The sequence below is a fragment of the Macrotis lagotis genome, chromosome 5 (genome assembly GCF_037893015.1).
Source record: "Macrotis lagotis isolate mMagLag1 chromosome 5, bilby.v1.9.chrom.fasta, whole genome shotgun sequence".
NCBI classification, from domain to species: Eukaryota; Metazoa; Chordata; class Mammalia; order Peramelemorphia; family Peramelidae; genus Macrotis; species Macrotis lagotis.
Window position 1 is genome coordinate 75,324,373 of NC_133662.1, and position 24,696 is coordinate 75,349,068.

Consider the following 24,696-nt stretch of genomic DNA (forward strand, 5'->3'; position numbering starts at 1 on the left):
AAAATCACCAAGGGCCAAAATACGTAGAAAAGTAGCAATGTCTGAAAAACACAAAGTAGGGTTTTGATAGAGTGGACTTCTTGGTATCTCAAGTCATCTAAATTCAACAAGTTTTTGAAAATCTATCAAATCTTTTTCATTTTAAACAGCTTTTTTTAACAAATTCAATTAAACATGGTTTCATCCACTTTAACAGTTGACTCATGCTTGTCAATTTAGTCCAGGTAACCTAAAAAAATGTAACAAGTGATGATTAAATTTCATCTGAGATTATGTATATATCCCAAATGAGTTATTACATACACATTACAATGTTAATATTTATCTTAACTACTAGCAACATTTATTTAAAACAACTCAATATAGCTTATAACCTTATTACACTATATAAGTGTTTTTCCTCAGATCACAAATCATCTTTTCCTGGTCCAATCCAAAAACTTGTACAAAAATCTATCTAAAAAGACCATCAGAAATTCAGTATTACAATGGGAAAAAAGCCTTCAAAATTAAGTTTAGTGGTAGAATTTTCATATATCAGGTAAAGTTCAACATATTTTTATAATATTTTATTGTTTTTTTCTCTCTCACATTCACTGGAGTTCAACAGATGTTTGTTCTCTATCCTGCATATAACCTCAAATTCTCAACAATACAGAATTTTTGCTTAGAATCAATAATACCAGAGATATAAAGGATGTTTATGGGATATCAATTTCTCCCCTCTAACTTTTCAACAGAAGGAACTGAGGCCCAGAGAGAAATTATTTGTGTAAGGATATATGTAATAAGTAGAAAAGTGGAATTTGGAACCCTGTCTTCTGATTCCAGAATCAAAAATCTGTCTTCATACCACACTGATTTCTGATCTCTGTTATTTGATCTCAAGTTTATTACTTAAATTTTTAAAGTTAATGAGTTTAAACAATCAAAAAACTTTGAATACCTAAAAATTTTTAGAAATGATTTGTATTACTGATAATGAAGACAAGATTAAAGATTATTTGGTATTAATCTGAGGTGTTAACATAAAAGCTTACTATTTCACAAATTATATAACAATATTATTTGATATTGAAGTATTAGTTTTGCCAGCTAATTACTACTTATACCCAGAAATTTTAAATTCTAGCCATACATTCATAAAATGTCAGTGTATGTCATTCAATTAAGTTTGAGTAACAAAATCATGAAACTTACTAAATTTATTTTCTAAGAATCACAACAACAGTATTATTATTTTAAGTAGACAAGGCATATTAAAAATACATAATCCCTACACACATGAGATTCAGCAATCTAAACCATTTTTTGAAGCAATGGTGCTAGTTTAATGGTTAAATAAAATGCCACCATTAAATAAAAATACTGAGCTGATCTAGGTAGATATTCAATTTTACTCTGTCTGTCTAATTATGCCAATAGCTAAGTAAAGAGGTTACAAGTCTTAGTGGGATCAAAATGATTTATTCATTTTGGGGGGACTTTAGGTCATCATGCAAAAGAGTCTATGTAGTCTAGGATGGAATATCTGTTTTTGAAGATAAAAACTATGGAATTGCAGACATTTCCAAAATATTTACATTCTCCTTAGTTCAAAGGGAATAGACCTTATGACTCTTAAACTTATAAACTTATTTTCACTGGAGAAAATCTTATGTCATTTATAGAGCTGGATGAAAGTTGGCTTCTCTCTCTCTCTCTCTCTCTCTCTCTCTCTCTCTCTGAACTGATCCTTAAGAGTAAATATTAAATTACTTGCAGATTACACAAAATAAAAAAGGCAACTAAAAAGGGCCAAAAAAACCCCACTTTCCAACAAACCTATCTTCATCTTCTTAGTCCTATGAATTTCTCCTACTACTCCTATCTCCTATCTTTATCTCTGGGGCACTTAGTTAGTGCAGTGGATAGAACACCAGTCATGAGGACCTGAGTTCAAACCTGCCCCCAGACACTTGACTATTAGCTGTGTCCTTGGACAAGTCACTTTACTCTGCCTGCCTAGCATGCAGGCCCATCTCCAGTTGTCCTAAACCATCTTGACCACTAAACTCTGATGGCTCTGGAGGAGAATGTGAGGCTGGTCAGCTTTAGCAGTGCCCCACCCCCATCCAATTCACATGCATGTCATGACATCACCTCCCTGATGTCATGGTCTTCAAGAAAACAAAGAACAAATAGCATTATCATCATCATCATTATCATATCTAGGTTGAGAAGGTTCATGCAATCAGAGAAGGGGACAAATGAAGTGAAAAATGAAGAAAAGACTGAAAAGTTGTAATTAAGTAATCTTTAAATTTTTCTTATTCCCAAGATGGTTGAGTATGTAAAACAAAGTAAAAAAAAATCTGTGGTTTTCTTTCCAGGTACATATTAAACATGTGGCCAGGGGAAAGATGCTGCTCTCAACCCTCCTGAGTGCCTCTGAGTCAGATTAAAATGTAATTGGGAAATAGCTGACAAAATAATTATGAATACAGTAAAGTAACGTATAATTTTTCTGAGTCAATATACACTCCACAGGGATTTTTATGTAGAGTTTAGGGACTCATTTTTTATTTGAGTTTGATGCAAGTGATTTATATTGTGGGGTTTTATTAGGAAGATGGGAATTGGGTGATTTTGAGATCATATTACCTCCCTCTGGAAGAGGGAAAGAATGCTGCTTCTGGCTATCTACACCCTCCATCCCACCTTCTCTCCACCTCTGAGTGAACCCTGCCAAAATGTAGAAATGGCAGAGAGATATATATGGGATAATCCCTACCTACTCGAGTATCTTTCAGTTAAGAACTGGAAACTAGATTACTATAATAGCATACTGATTTGGCTCTATTTCAAGTCTCTACTTCTGCATTCTATCTTTCACAAAGCTACTAAAGTGATTTTCCTTAAGCACAGATATACCATGTGACTTCCTTAATCTACTCCAATGTTTCCTTATTGCTTCCAGGATAAAATATGAATTCCTTTGCTTAGCTTCTAAAGCCCTTCATAACTTGGCCCCAATCTATATTTCCAAGTTCTACCTTATTCCCCATCTATTATCCAGTTATGGTAACCTTCTCTTTGATCTTCATGTTAAATAATCTGCTATCCATCTTCCAAGCCTTTTCACTGGTCAAACATTGCCTAGAATGCCCTCCTCATCTATGCCTCAGTGAATCCCTCTTTTCCTTTAAGAAGCAGTTTAAGCACTACCTGCCAGATAAATCCTGTCCCAGTTCCTCCAACTACTGGTGTACTCTTCCTCAAGCTACTTAACTACCTAATATATATACATATATATATATACATATATATATATATATATATATATATATATATATATGTATATATATATATATATACACACATCTATATATATACATGTATATATATATGTATATATATGCCAAATAAACATAAAGAGAAATATATATATATATATATTTCTCTTTATGTTTATTTGGCATATATACACACATATGCATAAATATATATATATATATATATATGTATATGTATACATACTTGTCTTACACACTAGACTGCAACTTCCTTATGAGGATAGATTGTTTGTTGATTAGTTTTTTTATCTCCATCTTCCAAAATAGTGAAGAACAAGGCTGAGTGCTTAATAAAGATGTGATTGATTTTACTATGTCTTGCTCACTGGGTCAGGAATCTGTTTAAAAGGTACCTTAAAGTATTTTAAAAGATCAGCTATATGTGGTTTTATTCATTTCCTCAGATAATTCCAGGAAATGACAAGTCACAGGTAAGTTAGAGGATTTCTCCTTCAATCCCCTTATATTCTAATTAATCCTTTAAAAAATCTCCTCTATCATTTTGTACTTCTATTTTCTAATATTAATTATTTGTATCCAAGGAAGGAAAATTTTGTTTTCTAACTAGAGCATGCAACATATTTGGTGAGATACAATAATAAAGTAATAGTCCTTAGCAGTAGGAAATTTATATTATAGCACAAAACCACATATTGCAAAAGAGAATGTAAGTATCTGAGAGGTATCAAGTGCTATGAGAGTTAAAAAAAGAAAGGTCATTTTTACCATCTGTATCCAGAGAAAGAATTGTAGAGTTTGAACAAAGACCAAAGACTATTACCTTTAATTTAAAAAAGACACATTATCTTATTATGCAATTTTGCTATCTCTTATATTTTGTTTTCTTTTTCCTTAAGGATATGATTTCTCTCTCAACACATTCAATTTAGATCAATGTAAAGCATGGAAACAATGTAAAGACTAACAGACTGCCTTTGTGGAGAGGAAAGGGAAGTGTGATTAGGGGAAAAACTGTAAAATTCAAAAATAAATAAATAGATAAATTTGAAAAAAAGCTATTTTTTTTTTGCCTGGGGACTAGGAAATACTTTGTGGATTATGAAGTGAAAAACTAGTGTAAGTTTTTATTCTAGCATCCAGAAAGTTTTATGCAAATAAACCTGATTCCTCATGAATAAGTATAGAACACTAGTATTGTTAATTCTATTCTATCCAAGTAGATGCTAGAATTTAAACATTAAGACAAGACTGTCTATTTGTTTCTAGAAATTCATCTCTGGACCTGACTTAAACATTCTCTGTTCATCCCAATGTTTCCTTAAAATCTAGGACTAAAAATGGCAAGAGAACTTACAAGGTAGACTCGAACAGTTTTTTAGAGGCCTTCAATTTCTACTCCAGAGCTCTTAGGAGAGGATAAAAGTATCATTCCCAAATTTCTCATTTCTTCAAAATTAAATAAAACAATTCCAATGAATTCCCTGTAGATCATTCAACGGTTAATAAAAGATTTACCATATGACCTACAGGGAACTCATTTTGTTCCAATCACAACTAAAGTACCTATCTGTGTCATCACTTAACTCCTAATACTATTCAGTACCCACCTACTAATAACAAAAGTTTATGAATTTCATGCCAAATTTTATACTGAATAGGAGTCAGAGCTGAGATAGAAACATACATCAAAAAAGATGGGTTCAAATTTACTTTACCATTAACTGTCTAAAGCACCTAGGATAAATCATTTAATATCTCAGGGAAGGGAATTATGCTATGTCACATCTAAAGTAATTTGCACCTTTAACACTTCAAAAATTCTATTTGACTAGATAACTGGATCAAAAGAACTTCCAGCTCATCTCTATTGCAAGTTATCCTAAAATTGAGGAGAATCAGTACAATGAAGTATGTAAATAGACAGTTATTTGGACATTAAGTCTTTGTTAGATTACATCTACTTTTCATAAGGTTTTTTGTTTTCTTTTAAAAGTAAGGGTGGGATGGGAGAGAGAAAATAATTACTAGTTAATTGAAAATAAAACGAAAACATTAGAAGTTATAAATGATGAACTAATCTGTATAAGTAGGGAGTTCTCTATACTTACGGGAAAAAAAAGAAACAAATCAATTTCAAGCCCTTCATCCCAAAATATATATATATATATATACATACAGTCTTTAAATACATTTATTATTAGAGAATTCTAATAATTCTTTAAGAAATTTGTTTTAAAAAGGCAATGCATTTTAACTAACCTCCAAAAAGATCCACTTCAGCAGTGACAGCAGTAATAGTTGTGGTAGTTGAAGAGGAAGCAGAAGCAGTTGCAATTTCAGCAGTGGTAGGGGGACTGGGCTCTGGTGCAAATGGATCTGAAATCTGTGCTTCAGAAGGAACAGTGGAAAGTGTAGCCAAAGAATCTAGGTCCACAAAAGATGACGATTATATAGAAAACAGGAAAAGGAGAGCAAGAAAAATACAGAGGACTCCAAATAATAAAAATGGTCAAAGTAAGACACTAAACTATTAATCAATTCAAAACTTTAAGAATTCAATATTCTTACCTTCACCCAAAAGGTCTAATAATTTCCATTATATGTCAGCAGTATTAAAAAAAACACAAAAGTTAAAACTGAGATTTTGAATATCAGTACTAAAGCTACTACCAGTAAAAATTACTTTTGCATAGGAATATCAGCAGTGTTAGGTTATTAATAATAACCAAGAAAATGACTAGAATTAGACCAACTTTAAACTGCATTTTAAAAACAAAAATGCAGACCTAAAATAAAGCCTGAGAACTTCAGTAACCATACTAAGATAAATTCAATGCACTACTTATTCAAATACATAATTTCATCTAACTGCATGATTTCTTTATAAATACTTTGTTTATTCTCTTTATTATATAGTGTTTAGGTAGTCAAACATATCAAATAGGAAAGAAAACTCAAGGAAAACATCACATTTAAGAATTTAAAATAAAGTAAATTAATGTATAAGAAGTTAAGTTGTAATAAAACTTTTCAGCTATCCTGAGGTGACTCATCATCAACTGTCTTATACCTAAATAGTTAGAGGTAACACTATAAATTAAAAGCTAGGAAAGTAATTAGTATTAATACTCCTTGTAATTGCAAATAATAGTACAATTAAAGGTACTATAGTAAGGTATATAATGGGTACCTTATTAGTATCAAGTACTTTATGTCCTATAACATCCATCTATATTTAAAGTTGTAGACACAAGTATTTGGTTGATAAAGCACTGTTGGCACTTTAAATAAATAAGTTAATTAAAATGTTATGATACAATTTTTAGAAACTTTAGAGAAGGATTTCAAAAGAAAATCCTTTTAAAAAAGAAATTAATGAGATCAAGTCAAATAGGTTTCTAGATACTATATTTTAATCTTGAAATTTGCATTTGATTTGAGAAAATTATATATATACATATATATATATAGAGAGAGAATAAAATGTTATACTAGGTATTTTATAAATACAAAGAATCAAGATCTTCTAGAAGTCTGAATTATAGCATAAATAAACACTATTTATTATCAGGAATAGTTTAAATGCTAAGAAAATATAATTAGGAAACCCTGGAAAGCAAAATTACACCTCTATATGCAGTCTGTTTTGGAGAGAGACCAGATCAATGCCATAAAGAGGAATAGAAGGACCTACTGTAAATAGTCAAAATTCAATCATTTAATGGCAACTAGCCTAGCAAGTTGTTTTCTACTGTAGCCATAATAATTGAAATGAGATTGACTAGTAGTGATAAGAGGACATAAAAATCCACTTTTGCCATAATTAGTTTTTAGTTTTTGCTAGGCAATGGGGTTAAGTGGCTTGCCCGAGGCCACACAGCTAGGTAATTATTAAGTGTCTGAGGCTGGATTTGAACTCAGGTACTCCTGACTCCAGAGCAGGTGCTCTATCCACTGTGCCACCTAGCTCCACCTATAATTAATCTGTTTTTGATGCTTAAGTAGAACTAGTTTCATTGCCCTTCTTTCTATTGGTCACAGCTACAATGCCCTGAGCCAAGGCCAAAAACTGACTATATTCCTGACTATGAAAGAAGAAAGGAGATTGACATATTTATCAGTCTAAGTGGGAAAGAGAAAGATTTCAGGGTAAATAAGGGTTAAAAAAAAAACCAACCTGAACAGACTAGAATATGGGCCACTTGTAGGTATGTTCAGGAAGTGAAAATATGTTAAGATGATAAGGAAAGTTGGTAATATCTAAGTTTTGGCTTGGGATACAGAAATAGTTTTGTAAATTAATAAAACAAAAATATCTGCAATCAAATCCACAGACTAAACAAAGAGTAAGTTCTGAAAGAACCATGGAGACTCCAAGATAGATGTCGAAGAAATAGTAATGACACTCAAAAGATCTGCAGGGTCCTCAGAGAGAGGACAACATTCCCCTCATGTGGACTTCCATATGATTTCATAAAATAAAATTTTTAAGATTCTCAAGTGAGAACCATGTTAACTATATAACTGTTAGAAGAATTTTCAAAATAAAACTGCCATTTAACTAAACTGATGGAACAGAGGAATGCTGTTTTACCTAGCTTTTGTAAAGTATTTGTCAGTCTTTCCTAATATCAATGTGAACAAGATTATAGGACACAGATTAGATGACAGTAGGTTCAAAATTGGCTGAGTGACCAGATCCTGTCTTAATTGTCAATTTGGAGGAAAGTTTCTAGGGGAATGATTCCTGGATCTAGGTTTTTGTAACTTAACATTTGAAATTTAGCATTGGGTTTTACATTTATCCTTATTCAATTTTGTCTCTTAGATTTATCTCATCATTCCACTCTAGCAGGATAATTTTTTTGATCCTCTATTATTGTATATTAGCAGTTACTTTTATTTTCTTATCAGATAAGTATGCTATGATTTCATTAAAGTGATTGACAAATCAGCCATTTACTATCTGATCTTTTTATCAACAGTTTGTAGTTATTATCAGCAAACTTATCAAATTTGCAAATGATATAAAGCTAGGAGAGATTGCTAGCAAAGGAAACAGGAAAATAAGGGTTAAAAAACAAACCAACCTGAATAAGCTAGAATATGGGCCACTTGTTTTAAGAAAAAAATTAGGATGGAGAAATGAATGTGAAGTCATATTCAGGTTAAAAAAATTAACTTCCTAAGTACAACACTAGGAACTTGTCAATTGACAATGGTCATCTGAAAAAGGTACCAAGAGGTACCAAAAAGATTTAAGAGATGATTTTAGAGGTACTATGTCTAGGAATAGGGTTCATTTGGGGGGGGGTGCACTTTTAGCAATGACAATGATAGCTGGAGAATATCCATGATAATTTGACTTGACTAATTAATTAGGTTCTATCCCTGAAGCACATATAGAGAGCTACCCAAGGTTTACCAAATTTATTGGTCTCGCTTCATTGATTAGGGATGAAATGATCATACCAATAGAAATAATCTCCAGGAATTACAACATACTGAAGAACCTAGGAACATCAGTAGTTTTCTCATTTCTTTTCAAATTTAAGATTAGGACTTTAGAAGAAAAGAGATTATGAGGAATGAAGTAGTAGTCAATAAAAAGTTGGTACTAAGGAAGGAGATTTTGTTTTCTGGGTCATATCTATAGAAAGACATATGACAAAGAATACTCTTAACGTAGCCTACACTTTATTATTATTATTTTTTAAATTTAATTTATTTTTGAATTTTACAATTTTGCCCCTAATCTTGCTTCCCCCCCCACAGAAGGCATCGACTTTATTATTAAGTAAACAGAGTTATGTTACAAGTTGTGATCCCTTTTTTACTAAGTAATTACTAAGAATTTGTTAAACTAAACTAACTTCATTTTAAAAAGTTACAGAACTGGTAAATTAGGATAATGACATACACATAGTATACCTCAATTTCAGCAAGGCATATCACAAAGTCTTTCACGATATAATATGAACAACATAGAGAATTATGGGCTGAATGAGTATACAATTAAAAGTGAATTCATAACTGGTTTATCAATTATATTTTTAGAATGACTAAATTTGAGCAGAATTGTCAACTGATGGGCTTTTGATCAAGGGGAACAGCATTTTATCACAGAAGTTATATACTTGTTACTAACATATTATAATATGGCCATTTCTTTCATTTTGTAAGAACATATCTAGAATTATGTCTCAGGATTTTGGATTAGTCTTATTCTATTCCAAATGTATATTTTATCAATCATTTTCAGATGAGAACATAGATAATATGCTTATAAGAAAATTGAGGCAACTTTAATATATTGGCTAATGAAAGGATCAAAAAAAGATCCTTCTAGATGAAATGATAGACTAGATCCCAGAGACATTATTTAATATGGATAAATGTAAAAGCCCAGAATTTTGGTTTAAATTGGTGTTGTTTTATCCTTTTGTTTTTGAAGAGGTCAGTGACATCATGGGGTGATATCTTGACTCATTTATGAATTGGAATTAAATGAGGCAGAATTGTACAAAGTCATCCATCACTTTTATTCTCTCTTTCAAGTCATCAGAGTTCTGTGGCAAGACAAATGTTAAGAAGTCTGGTGATGACCTGGGATGCAGTGAATGACCTAGGTGTCTTCGAAGTCTCCACAGTGCCTGCTTCAGCTGCCTTCATGACCATTGGAACAATTTGTTCTCATTCATCCATTCTTCTGGGGGATGTCTTCACATGCTTGGGAATCATCCCTCTACCCCAGACTCACTGACAGGTTTGAAGTCTTTGAGTATTCAGGGAAGACTAGAACCTATGTTATCATGGCTGCTGAGCCCTTTTCAGAGCTATTTTCTACCTTTGATGCTCATCTGCTACTTAACTCTCACCTGTGGGTCTGAGAAGCTATAGCATGCACATTGGCCACATCCTGGAAAACCTGTCAGTAGACAGGTTAAACCAGGTTGAGGATAACTGAGTTAGATTTAAGCATTAAACTGCAAAAGCACAAACTGGAAGAAATTTGACTTGAGAATAGTTCATATAAAAAATCTGAAGATAAGCTAGGAATACAAATTTAATATTATTTAAAATTTCCCAGACTGAGCCAGATAGGAGATAAGAAACTCAATGAATTTGCAAATGATCAATAGGCAGTCTCAGCAGTGAAGTTAAAAGTTTATAAGTAGTCTAGTAACTTATTTTTAGCTCCTTCTACTCCCTTTTCCACAACTCTACAGAAAAGGGGGATATCACAGGATCACAGACCATTTTGCAGCTTTATTTTAAGGATGTCATGAATATATTATATTCAAGTGTTGAAATGAACACTGGAAAATACATTTAAAAATGAAAGTTGCCAAAACCAGATATATCCAGAGTCCCTGAAGAGAACTAGTTTCAAAGATTTTAGTCTTTTAGCATATAGTACTTATTTTGCCAAAAATTAGTACCTTTAATAAAATGCAGTTGCCAAAAGTTAACTTTAAGTGTTGGCTCATGTCAAAGACAACATGATGACTGAATATTGCTAAATCACCCCCCCCCAAACAACCAGATGATATCGCAATGCTGAGATGCCTTGGTGATATGAGAAAGACTCACATTAAAAGATCAATACAGAACAATACTGGTAGTCCTGTTCTTACTATGTCAGATCACTGGGTCATGGAAGAGACAGTGAGAATAGTGTCTTTGCACAATAACCCCTCACTTTAATCTAAATTATGTGCATGTCATGACATAATTTACTTGATGTCATGATCTCCTTCAAGAATGAAAGACAACAACCAGTTCAAATATGAATGAAGCCAAAATAAATGCTATATCTAATATAAATGAACACTTTAAGTTCCACATAGATTTGAATGAGTACTTGAGTTAATTTTGCTGTAGCCTAACAATTTATTAATTTAAAAACCCCACTCATACAAATAATAAAATGATTTACAAAACTCAGAATTTGGATAAAATAAAATATTTCCTTATAATGCAAATTTTAACTCAAGCTAAAAAGTGCATGTATGTAAAATTTTAATTTAAAGCAGTTTAAAAAAATGAACTTAATCATATACCTAAAGACAGCACTCATTTTCTACTAAAACTATAGATTATAAAAGTGGTAAAACTTTTTTTTTTACAAAATGGAGAAAAATTACATTTTAGATTAACCTTGAAATAATAAGAGACAGAAAGATATAAATTGTTTCCTCTTACCACCCCAAGCAGTTGCCCCTCCAGAAGGTGCTGGAGGGGGTGCTGCTGCTGCTGCTGCTGTCTGTGCTCCAGATGAAAAGTCTGGCTGGAGGTCAAGGAGATCACTAGATGGTTTAGAAGTACTGAAGGAAAGAAATTTAAAATTAGTTTAGTATATTTGGAAGAATTATATATCTGAACATTGTTAAATTTGGCTAACAGATATAGCAAAATATTTTAAAGAGTTTAATTAAGACAGAAGCTTTACAAACTGGTTATTGAAATATTATATTCAAGTAATCTGAAAATCAGAATATAAATTTAAATACAGTAGCAATACTTGTAGTCCTCTGTAGTTACTGCTATTTGGAGTAATGATCTTTCTACTATGTAGTATACTATGTTACTATGTCCCCAAGAATATGTTAAGCTAAACTAACCTCATTAAAAAGTTACAGAACTGGTAAATTAGGATAATGACATACAGTATGCTTCTATTTCAGCAAGGCATTTCACAAAGTCTTTCACAATATCATATGAAAAATATAGAGAACTATGGAGGTGAATGACTATGCAATTAAAAGTAAATTCATAACTGGTTTATCAATTGTATTTATAGAATGACATTAATTTTGAGCAGGATTGTCAGATGGCAAGTTTTTGATCAGGTGGAACAGCATTTTATCACAGAAGTTACATACTTCTTACTAGCATATAAAATTATGGTCTTTTTTCATTTTGTAAGAATGTATCTAGACTTATGTCTCAGGATTTTGGTTTCTCAGCTCACTCATGTCACATGACCTCATTCATCCTACCTCAATCATATAGGGATGGTCATACCCTTGAGCTTGCCATCACTCATAAATATACCACTTCCATATTCATGAAAACTGAAATTCTCTTATCTGCTCACAATCTATTGTCATTCCATCTCTCACACTGTCTTGCAAGCCCAAAGTCTACTGATTTTAAGTCCAGTGCCCAATTTTTATTTTATCTTTTTACTACCAACCAGTTACTGCACTCTTTCCATGGAATAGTTTCAGATTTCCAACTTTACCTTGATGGCTAAGAGCTCTTTCTCCCAGGGCAGAAAACTTGAAACCAGGCTTTTACTTTCTATAGCAGCAAGGTTGATATAACAAATATAATTCCTAGATAAATAAACTCAAAATCAAATGAAAATATCAACAATTTACCAATAATAATTAACTAACCTGATGGGAGCTATTGCAGATGAAGTTGCAAATAGGTCAACTGGTGGGGATGTATCAATACTTTTAGCTGGAGTAGAATTAGGAGATGTGACAGTTGTGGCTGGAGAAGACTGAAAGTAAAAATGTACAACATATAATATTCTAATAAGCATTTATATTACATGTAAACTAAAGATAAACTTATTGCAGAAGTTTACCCTTTGCAATAACAAAGAGTAATTCACCACAGAATAAAAAAGTTCAATTATTAAACTGTAAAGAAAGTCTTAAATTATAAAGTTTAATTTACCAAATAATTTATAACTAATCTCACAAAAAACTTCCATTTCTATATTTATAATCATATTGTCAATGCCTAAAAACATTCCCTTGTCAGAAAATTAGTTGAAAAGAAAAAAAAACCTGTGGCTGCCAAAACTTAAATATTTGAAGAAACATATGAAGTAACTGCCAAGACATTCAGGTTCACTTAATACACTCAACCCCGCCACTCTTTTCCCTTCCCTTCCTACACCTACTTCTACTGGGAATCTTCCTGCATGTCTTTAGTGTCTAAAAATCCAACTTACAAAACAATTCAGAGATGGCAAAGAATGACTCATAAGCATGATTCAAGTCACTGGCAGCTTGAGGATATCTTGTGCATATCCACCCACTAATCTGACACAACCAGCTGAAAAAGAACAACAAAGCCTATAAATCCTTTTTCTGGATTAGTTCAGTTTGAGGCAGACTAGGTAAATATCACATGAGGACAGTTGAAACACTAAATAAATATTTAAAATTATGGTTAGCCATCACACTAGCTTTGCTTCCTTTGAGGAGATAATTCTACTTTTCCATATTCTCAGAAGAATAATATCAATAGGAGGGGAGGGCCTGCGTGGCATCAAAGCAAACTAGACACAGAAATTTTATTTCTGCCTAAAGAATTAATGGTACAACAAACACTTCAAAGTAATGATCAAATAAATGTATCACTAATATAACTGGACAACTAAATTTAAAAAAAAATCTAAACTCATTAATTTTTTTGGATTTTTTTTAGAAAACTACTCCAGAAAAAGGATAAAGAAGGCAAGTATTTGTGGGAGACACCTCAGGGTTAAAAATTATGCATCTAGTAGTGGTGCAGAGTCAAAACAGTATTTGTTTCAATCCCATAAACTCTGTATCCAAGAAGTCAGAATTAAATAGGACACTTAAGAAACAAAAACAGAATATAGATTGTTGTTATGCATAATATCTCAATTTTTTCCAAATAAGAATTATGATATAATTCAAACACAAAATACTATTTTCAAAGTGACAGAAAATGCTAAGCTAAATATGGTTTGCATATAAAAATTAGGCTAGTTGTGCTTCATTTCAGCCATGGGTATTAATATACCTAAATAAAACTTAGATATACTCTCCAACTAAAGCAACAGATCTAATATAAATACACCAATAAAAATTAAAAGTGACATGTGACTTTTGTCACAACTCTTGTTACAAGAGCCTGAACAGCTATAAATGTAATAGGCAGAAAAGCAGGTAAGAGTGAATACAAAGAAGTAGCTTTATAAAACTGCCTACTGGCAGTATAGTTCTTGACAGGATACACAATAGCTGTGGCAGCCAAGTAAAATTTCTGGACATTATAAAAAAAAAAGATAAATCAGATAAATTTTAATCCGATTTGATCAACACATGGACCAGATTAATGACAAATAATGCTAAAATTACCCAAGGAATATTCCTAAAACTTTGCCATCGTTTGCATATACTACCAGGAAAAGTTTATATCCTACTACTTAGCAGTTTTATCGGTTAAGAGTATACATACATACATATAGATTAAAAAATTATAAATATTCTAGGAGAACAAAGGGGTGACAGATTACTTTTAGGTTAACTGCTAACAAATATGGGGAAACTATTTCAAAATGCAAGTGTTAGAAGCCTAGATCATGGATTTAGAATTAAAAAGCCTATAAAGGACTTCTAGTTCAATCCTCTTATATTCAAGATGAGGAAACTGAGGTTCAGGAATTTAAATGACTTAACTAAGTCACACAAAGTAGTAAATGTCAGAGGCAGGAGGTTTTATCATGTTTTCATTGTATGCTTAATAAACATTTATTGATATCCTATAAATGCCTCTTGCATCTAAAATCTTATTCTAGGCATTTAAGATGTCTCCACCATTTAGACAACATACAAATAAGATTAATTCATACAAAGCTCAGGATGTCTCAAAATTGTGACTGGAGTAAGAAACACATCTTAAAATTAATGTAAATCTAGAGAGATGATCTTAGCTTTTAAGATGAAAAAGTCAAGTAGGCAATGCTTTGCTGAATCAACACCACCACCATCAACATCATTATTACTATTCTAATGCAGAAAATAATTAAGACTTACCTTACTCAGTGGAGAGGGAGCACCAGATCTAAAATTTAATTGAGAAAAATTTAAAAAGGAAAGTATATGAATATACACAAAAACATTTCAGATAACTTCAAAAATATCAAGATGTAGTGTCTATGAATAAAAAGGCATTTCAAAGTCAACCATTAGAAATATTAACTTTAGCATAAAAACAAAACTCAGGAATATTTTCTAAGACTTCAAGATTTTCTATATTAAATTATATCACCTTCTTTAAATATTCTTGTTTGGGGGCAGCTAGGTGGTGCAGGTCCTGGAGTCAGGAGTACCTGAGTTCAAATCAGACCTCAGACACTTAATAATTACCTAGCTGTGTGGAGTTGGGCAAGCCACTTAACTCCATTTGCTTTACAAAAGCCTAAAACAAACAAACAAATATTCTTGTTTCTAGGTTTTTTTTAAATTTTATTTTGCAAGGCAATAGGGTTAAGTGACTTGCCCAAGATCACAAAGCTAGGTAATTATTAAGTATGTGAGGTCACAGTTAAACTCAGGTCCTACCTGACTCCAGGGCTGGTGCTCTACACACTGTGCAATCTAGCCTCCCTAAATATTCTTTTCTTTATTATTTTATAAATCATAGAGTTTGGAGCTGGAGAAAATTTTAAAGATCTATTTTATAAATGAAGAGACTAAATAAAGTGGAGAGTGATGGAATGATTTGGACAAAGAAGTGCTACAGTCAAAGTCTAACCTCCATTATAATTATAGTTGAAATTCATAGAGAACTATACAATTTACAAGTACTCTTTCCTTGCAACAATCTTGCTAAGATAGCACCTAGAAGAATTTCTACAAAGCGGTCTCAATTTCATTTCCATTTTAAATAGTTTCACAGATTCAATGCACTACTAACTCCTTATGAAATTTCTACTGCAATATAAAACTAACTATACTGAAACTGGAGAAACTCCTTCCCCAGATGTAAAACAATATTTTTAAAAAAGATATAAAAAGGAAAATAAGAGAACATTGTGATTTTTTAAAAAATGTTGTTTTTACACATTTTGAAAAAATATGTTGAAGAAAACTTGTTAACATTAGGATTTACTAAAGTTTATTTACAAAGGCAGATCTAATGTGAAAGATGTTTCCAACCAAACCTTTAGAGGAACATCCTGATATTCCATTTCACCTGATGTTATCTATAATAAAACTGCTCCAGGGCAAAAGAAAACTCCCACCACTTTACCGCATCTCCTATACTCTCGTATACAATAACTTCAAAGATTATTGCTGGTTTAATAAATGCAAGTGAATAGATAATAAGGTTGTTTAAATAGTAGCATACACCTAGCAATAGTATTATTCCTAGCAAAAACATGTGATAAAAACACCAAAAACCTAAAACTTCCTGTAAGTAGACTGTTGACTAGCAACATTGTACTAGCCTGAGGGAATAAACTCCTGCTTGATTAGCTACTTAAAGAGTTAGGGGGAAAGAGGGACAAGGAGGGGTATTGAAGCACTTGTTTTTTGTGAAATAGAGAATTTGTCATCTTTGTCTCTGGGCTCTACAGTGTTTGCCTGAATAAAACAATAAGTGAGGGATAAAGTATAATTTAGCTGGCAGGCACCTAACAATTTCCCACCTTCCATAGACCTTAGGATATGAGACAGAAAGGTAAGAATTATGAGGTGGTCAAATGATAATTGGAGTTGGTGTCATATAAATTCTCTTAAAGAAAAAAATGAAAAGAAATAAACACTCCACAAAATAAAACAGCAGTCTTTCTACCCAGGGTTTGATACATGCCAGAGTTTAAAATTTCAGTAATGGATTGTTTTTAGAGAAAAGAAAATGGTTAAATTTCTATTATAAATTATGAATACATAGAATATCTAAAAAAGAACATGAATAAAATGTGTTTCCTAAATTGTTTTTTCCCCTTAAGATAATATAATCACCCTTACAGTAAAGGCACACTGGCAAAATGCTAAGTTTATAGTCTAACTAACCAACTAACCCTGCCCCATTCCCTAGTACTACACTTAAAGATGCAGTTGGATAAATTATATTCCTTAAAACAAAGTTATCCTAGAAAGAAACCTATATATTTACCTTTAGGGATCATCTCAATAATGTATTCTAGAGAAAAAGAGAATTCAAATTATGTTGTTCTTGGCATCTGGAGAACTCAAACACCAAGACAGTACACAAACATTTCCCTATAGAATTTGGTCATCATTTTTATATAGGAAAAGTGGAAGAGAAATTCAGATTACATTTAAAAAAATCTCAAAAAGGAAAGCCCTGAACCCTATAAAGAAAATGGATGGGTCTCTGAAAAACTATTAAATCTGAGTCTTCAGGAAGGAATTACTGAGTATTCATTCATTTCTGGAAAAAATTTACATAAAGGGATTCTTTAAAGGAATCAGCAGAAGCTACTTGTTAGAAATATTAGCTGCTTGAAGAAAATTCAAACCATAAATATTTTTGAAATTTGCTCCCAAACTAGTACCTAAAATATAATAAGAAAATGTCAAATGTATGTGTATGTTTACACACACACACATATATATATTCCTATATATGTACATTCTACTCTAAGTCTAGAATAAATTTAATGTGAAAAGTCAAACTTATTCAATCTTTATCAGTAAATTAATAGTTTAAATATCAGTATACTAATTCATTTCTTAATAATCATCAATTTATTAGTCATATATATATATATATATATATATATATATATATATATATATATATATGTATATGTAGGCAAATTTAGCAAGTAAGCAAACCAATACTTGCCTTGGATTAAATGAACTCCTAAGTCTCTATTACGAATTATAGTTAGATAGTCATTTTAAAGTATAGGTTAACCTATATTTTATTTCTTTAAAAAAAAGGGTAAAGTGAGTGTATTGGACTTAGTTATTAGGTATGGCTAAAGAAGTGAATGAAATGTTTTGGAATACTGTTGACAAAGGACTCATGTTTGTGTTATGAAGTAGGTCATTCAACTTATTAAAATGACTGAGATTGAACTTACATGATATAAATTTAAACAATCAACAGAAGAGGCTCATTGAGGCCAGAAAGTCACAGATATCCATTATTTTTAGTTTATTCAGCAAATATTAAGAAATTATGTAATATACTGGTCTAGGCTCTGAAAAGAGCTATAAAGATGAATAAAAGAGAAAAAAATATATGTGTGTATAAATATTATATAAATATCTATCTTATAAATTTTAATTTGTATATACAATTGCCAAAGAAGGCATAAAATGGTATGGAGATTTGGGGGATAGGGAAATCAAATGGAGGAATGGAGGAAAATTAGAGAATATCTAGAAAAATATATATATATATATATATATATATATATATAGAGAGAGAGAGAGAGAGAGAGAGAGAGAGATACACATAGATGTACATCCATCCATCCATCCATCTATCTATCTATCTATCTATCTATCTATCTATCTCTCTATCTATCTCTCTATCTATCTATCTGCAAGCTTTCTCTACAGAGAGCACAACTCTGATGAACCATTGTTAAAATGTCAAACATGATTCCCAAAAGTACTATTTTATGGAGAACTCACACAGGGCAAGCACTCACAGTGGAGTTAGAAAAGAGTGATACAAGGACAGTCTGAAGGTCTCTCCAAAGAACTTTGGAAGTCATTGTGCAGCATGGGAAATACTAGCAATGTGTGCTCTCAGCAGAGAGGGAGAAGGTGCTGTGCTCTATATAAGCAAGGCTGAATGGAAGCAGCTCAAAGGAAACAAGAGATGCAGAAGTTTGGAGAGCCCACCCCAGGTGTTCACATGGACTATCTATGCCCAACCTGTGGTACAGCATTTCGAGCTTATACTGGTCTGATTAGTAACAGTTGGACACACTGTAATTTGTCTCTTAACATAGTGATGTTGTTTGGTCTTCTTCAATAATAAAAGATAAAAATCAACCAAAGGGCTGAATCTAATAAGATAAAATTCAACAAGAATAAATAATAAAGTCATATAACTGGATTAAAAAGATAAAGTTCACAAAAATGTAACATGGGGTAGCTGAGGCTTGATCACACTTTGATTGGGCTTCAGTGCCCAATATGAGTCAAAGAGAAACATGGCTGCAAAAAAAAAATCCACCCTGGAAAACCCTAATGTGATTTTAAACTCTGCTATGAGATGCAGTGTCTTAAATGAGCAAGAAACCGTACTGGTTAAGTATTGTTCTATGTGTCACATTTTTGGGAAGAATATCGATAATCTAGGGAACATTCAGAAAAAGGCAACAAAGATAGTGAGAAGACTGAAGGCCATACCATATAACCTCCATTTGGAGGAACTAGAAGCATTAAGCTTTCTTTTTTTCTTTTTTTTAGGTTTTTGCAAGGCAAATGGGGTTAAGTAGCTTGCCCAAGGCCACACAGCTAGGTAATAATTAAGTGTCTGAGACCGGATTTGAACCCGGGTACTCCTGACTCCAAGGCCGGTGCTTTAACCACTATGCCACCTAGCCGCCCCATCATTAAGCTTTCTAAAGAGAAGATGCATGATATTGTTATCTGCAGGAGTGTCAAAAAAAAGAGAAATTAGAATTGGTCTACTTGGACCCAGAGGGAAGAGCTAGGAGTAAAAGTTTTGGAGTTTTTACAATGAATATGAAGACTAATATTACTACTTATTTGGGCATATTATGGAGGGGAATCTTGATCAGACAGAGATTGACTTAGATAAGCTTTCAGGACCCTTCCTATTTTATGATTCTTTTTGAGAGGGAACAAATAAATATTTTTGAATACAGAATCAACAGTTTTTGAGAAATTATTATGTATAGGAAGAGAAGGATGCTGTCAAATACTAATCATATAAGTTTCAGATCTGGATGATAGGGAAAATAATGGTTTATTTATTAATAAAAATAAACTCAGAACTCATTAAAACCAAGCTAACTAATAAAAAAAGATTAACAGCAGTTCAACAATTCAGAGGAAAAACTGCTCAATTTAAATTAATAAGACATGGGTATAATAAGTAATAAAACACTGTTGTCTCTTGGCATACCCATTATGTTCAGATTGTGGATATTATGGCTAACTTAGATCTTAAGGAGGTACTCGGTTGACTTTCTTACTCATGTGCTCCCCGTGAAAGATTTTCTGACATGGAATTCAATTGGGATTTCACTTCTTTCTTGACCAACTAACCCTTCCTCCTCCTCCTACCTGAACCCAAGGTTTTACATTTTGCATAGTTTTTGATATTTTTCAGCTTTATTTCCAGTCCTTTGATTATTTTTTTGTTTGGTTGGTTTTTAGCTGAAAAATGAGAGGAATCTAATCAGGCCAGTGAGTCTCCTTTAGAGAGAAAAAGGGATAGTTTAGATCTTTTTTTCCCCCTCCACTATAGTTTTATTTTCTTGGATTTGGAGACTCCTAGTTGGATCAAAACCACATCGATTATGCAAGCCGAATAACTGATTGCACTTTGGCAATGGAAAGAAAGTGAGTAGGGATTCAGGAACAAGGAGGGAGGAATAAAAAAAAACATTAAAAAAATGCTTGTTCTGCGATTTACCACTGGTATGACCTCAGACAAATTACTTAACACCTTTTGGCTTAAGTTTCCTCTTGGTGTTATGAGTTATATGAAATCTACTAAAAATGTAAATTTTGTGGCTCAATATTAAATGATTATAGACAATAGTTCAGTCTGGGATAAGATTCTGAATGCAATATTTGTAGCCTTGTTAAGGTATTCAACAGGTACACCTGAAATGATATTTTACAAATTACCATTTCACTACATCATCTACATTGATTTATTAAAGTCCAGCCTTGGTTTTTTTAAAAATTTTTATTTATTTAAGGCAATGGACTTTTAGTGATTTGTCCAAGATCACACAGTTAGGCAACTATTAAAAGTCTGAGACTGATTTGAATTCAGGTCCTCCTGACTCCAGCCGGTGCTCTATCTACTGTGCTACCTAGCTGCTCCAAATCCAGCCTTGTTGAGAAAAAATCATTTTATAATCTCTAGCTGCAATGACATGCTCGTAAACTGCCACCATAAAACTTCATATGTACAAATTCACATATCTCGGTCATTTATCCAAAGCTACTTTGTCAATAATATTGTTGGTTGAATTTATTTGGATATCCCTCATGGAAGACCTTTTTGTTCCATCCTTGATCTTAATCATTTCTGATTCTCTCCAGAGAGAATTTCTGGCAAGTTCTATTAGACAGTGTACCTGATATAAGAGGTCTATTAAGTACTTACTAGATACAAGAATAGAACTAAGAGCTGGGACACAAAAGAAAGGTAAAAAATAATCCCTGCTCTCTTGGAGCTGGTTTATAGTCTAATGAGGGAGACAAATGGCAAACAACTCTATACAAATTAGATGTATACAAGATCAACTGGAGATAATCAACAAAGGGATGACATTGGCATATGGGGGGATGGGAAAGGCATCTGGTAGAAGGTGGGATTTTAGCTGTAACTTGGAGAAAGTAGGAACTCAAGATGAAGAGAGCAAGCCCCGCCCAGTCAAGAAGGACTTGCATTAGCAAGAAAATCAGTAGCCTGGCCTATTCTCTACACACACATAACACAGAGAGAAGACAGGAAAAATAGGAAGGGGACAAGCTGCAAAGGGCTTTGACTTTCATATCTGATACTGGAAATAAGGGAGTCACTAGGATTGAATGTTGGCAGACCAGTTCTTTAGGAAGACGGATTAGATGGCTTAGAGAGAGGAGACATTTGACACCAAGAGACCAACTAGCAGGCTGATATCTAGGTGTGAAGCATGGAGGGCCTGAACCAGGGCTGTGCATATGTGAAGAGGGGGGAAAGGAGTGTGTATCAGAGATGCTATGAAAAGAGAATCCAAGGGACTTCACCATTGATTGAAAATGGGGGTGGGAGAAGAATGAAAGTGAGACATTGAGGTTGTCTCCTTATTTGGGAGCCTGGGTGGCAAGAAGGATGGTATAGCCCTTATAATAGAAATAGGAAGAGGTCAGGGTTTGGGAAGTGGAAGAATAATGAGTTGAATTTTGGACATGTTGAATTACTGATGTCTAAAATATTCAGTAAGAGATGACCAACTGATATTTGTAGATGTGTCAAGAATTTTAGAGAGAGCATAAGGCTTGTTTTAATAAGTTAGCACACATAAAGCATTTTACCAAGTGTTATTTGCTATTACTATAATTGTTATTATTTAGATCAGAGAAAAATTAGTAGACATGATATTGAATCCATAGGAGCTGATGAGATCCAAGCAAAACAGTTTAGAGGAAAGAGCTTTTGGGTAACTCATAGCTAGTGGGTCTGACCTGAATGAAATCCAGTCACAATCCCAAGAATGAACAGTTAGAAAAGTAGGATTATGAAAGCAATGGAACAAAAACCTAGAGAAGAGGTATTTAAAGCTAAGACTGTACCTGACAGTGTTATAGAGAGCTCATGAAGGATTAAGATGAATCATTTGTAATTACTAAGAGCAGTTTTAGTAAAATGATGAAGTATAAAGTCATACTATATAGAACTGGAGAATGAGAGGAAAGGAAGCAGAGATAACAAATGTAGATGATTTTCTTAAAACAGTGTAACCACAAAAAAGAAAGGAGATATGGAGTAATAGGTGGGAGAGATGGATGGATCAAGTGAGAATTTTTGAGGATGAGGATGGATATGTTCATAGGAAGCAGGGAAGCAGCCAGTAGGCAGATTCATGATAAATGAGAGAGTAGGAATGATAAGAGGGATAATCTCTTAGAGAAGGGATGATGGGAATGGGATCACTTGTGTGTACTGAAGGGTTTGCCTTGGCAAGGAGAAGAGTCATCTTTTCATATGAGACATAAAGGAGGAGAAAAATGACTGAAGACATCTGAGTGATGTGAGTCAAAGAGGAGGGGAGAGAAGAGGTAGATGCTAAATTATTTTTCAGTAAAATAAGCAAGATTCTCAATTGAAAAAATGGGGGCAAAGGTTTGAGGAGGGATGAAAAAAGTTGGAAAAGCTGTTGTGGTGAGTGGGAGTGGCTGTATTAGGAAGGTATAAAAGGATTGTCTTGCTTTTATAAAGGCCCAATTGAGATTATTTAGCATAAATTTGTAAAATTGCTCAGTAAATTTTTGTTGGCTTGTTCCAAAAGTAATTTTGAAAATTTATTCACCAAGTACTTTAAAATGTCTATCAATTATCTTCCTCCTTTTTGGTAAGAAAGCATTAATTTTTAACAGCTACTTTAAGGTAACAAGCTCTGTATTTCATTAATATGAGTTTTTATTAAGAAAATTACCAAATTTTTTGGTCAGTTCTGAAAAAGTATATTAAGGCTACTATTGAGCAAAAATTGCTTTAAATTGATATTCCCAGTAAGCTTTGGTTTCAGACTTCCAATAAGTCTCTTAATTCCAGTCTTTTTTTTTTTAACATCTTTATGCTGGATGTATTGGCCTGGAGAAGACAAAGATATCTGTATGTATCATCATCATTCATTAGTTCAATGTAACTCTGTATTCAAATTCAAACTTTAAATTTTCAATTTTTTCTTGCATATATTAAGAATTTTACACATATAATTTAAATGACATTCTGATATCACTGGAGAAAAATTCTATGATATAAAGGAACTCTATAATATATTTTTAGTGGAATCAGGGAGCTTGTTGTTATCCACATAGAGCAAAAAATGGTTAATAAAATATTTGATTCAATTTGCTTTCATTTGCCCAACTTTGTACATTTGTTACAGAAGATTTTATTTTTATAGTGGGAGGTGAATAAGGGGAGAGAAAAAAAGTTTGTTAATTCAGGGGGGGAAAGTTGTGCTTCATTATATTTAAGAGAGTTGATAAAGAGTGGAGTGACTCAAGAAGAGTAACTTAAGAATCACTGGGTTTGAACCATAAATTGGACATTAATCTAGCTGTATGATGCTGGACAAGTCACTTAACCTTCTTGAGCCGCAGTTTTCTCATTTGTGAAATGAAGAGCTTGGATTCAATATTATCTAAAGTTTTTTCCACCTCTGATTCTATAAATCTATGACCCTTTGGATTAAAAGCTAGTCAGAACCACAATGAACTTAAATTGATGAAAGAAGCCAAACTATACAGGAATTGTTCTACATGGAAATTATTGTGATGGTGGTATAATAAACAGAGAAGCATTCCATGTGAATATAAAATATTCTAATATAGCATTGAACACTTTGTATTAAAAAACACAAATAGGGATTGACCTATAAATGGATAGGTTGCTGGTGTTCTCATATTATACTGATAGGTAATTGATGTTTTCAATTAAAAATACGGGGTTAGGCTTTCATCGGAGGTCAAGCTGGGTAAAGTGCCTTGCTAGCAATTCCTGTAGTATGGTTAAGTATTTCAGCCCATAGTTATGGATCTTAACTGGCCTTGTAACTTTCCTGTTTTGCAGAGAAGCTATTTCAGTAATTTCTCTTAACATAATTGTTTTATCACTTATTATATAAACTATATATATATATATATATGCACATATAAACTAAATGTTCAAAACAGAATTCACCCTTTCCCCCCCTTAAAAATCCTTCTGTTTT

At 32.6% G+C, this 24,696-nt stretch overlaps 1 protein-coding gene across 3 annotated transcripts in view; it reads right to left on the bottom strand.

The window, feature by feature from the left end:
* SNAP91 (synaptosome associated protein 91) overlaps window positions 1–24,696 on the bottom strand; it is a 226,747-nt gene that overhangs the window by 36,712 nt on the left and 165,339 nt on the right. For 2 of the 3 annotated variants that reach the window (XM_074187088.1, XM_074187089.1), the window contains exons 14-17: window positions 15,107–15,134; window positions 12,701–12,810; window positions 11,502–11,623; window positions 5,556–5,720 (exon numbers count right to left, since the gene is read on the bottom strand). In XM_074187088.1, coding sequence (XP_074043189.1) covers window positions 5,556–5,720; window positions 11,502–11,623; window positions 12,701–12,810; window positions 15,107–15,134 — 425 coding nt within the window. Of the gene's footprint in view, window positions 1–5,555; window positions 5,721–11,501; window positions 11,624–12,700; window positions 12,811–13,292; window positions 13,374–15,106; window positions 15,135–24,696 lie in introns of those variants that run through there. The other variant, XM_074187090.1, reaches the window with a different exon arrangement.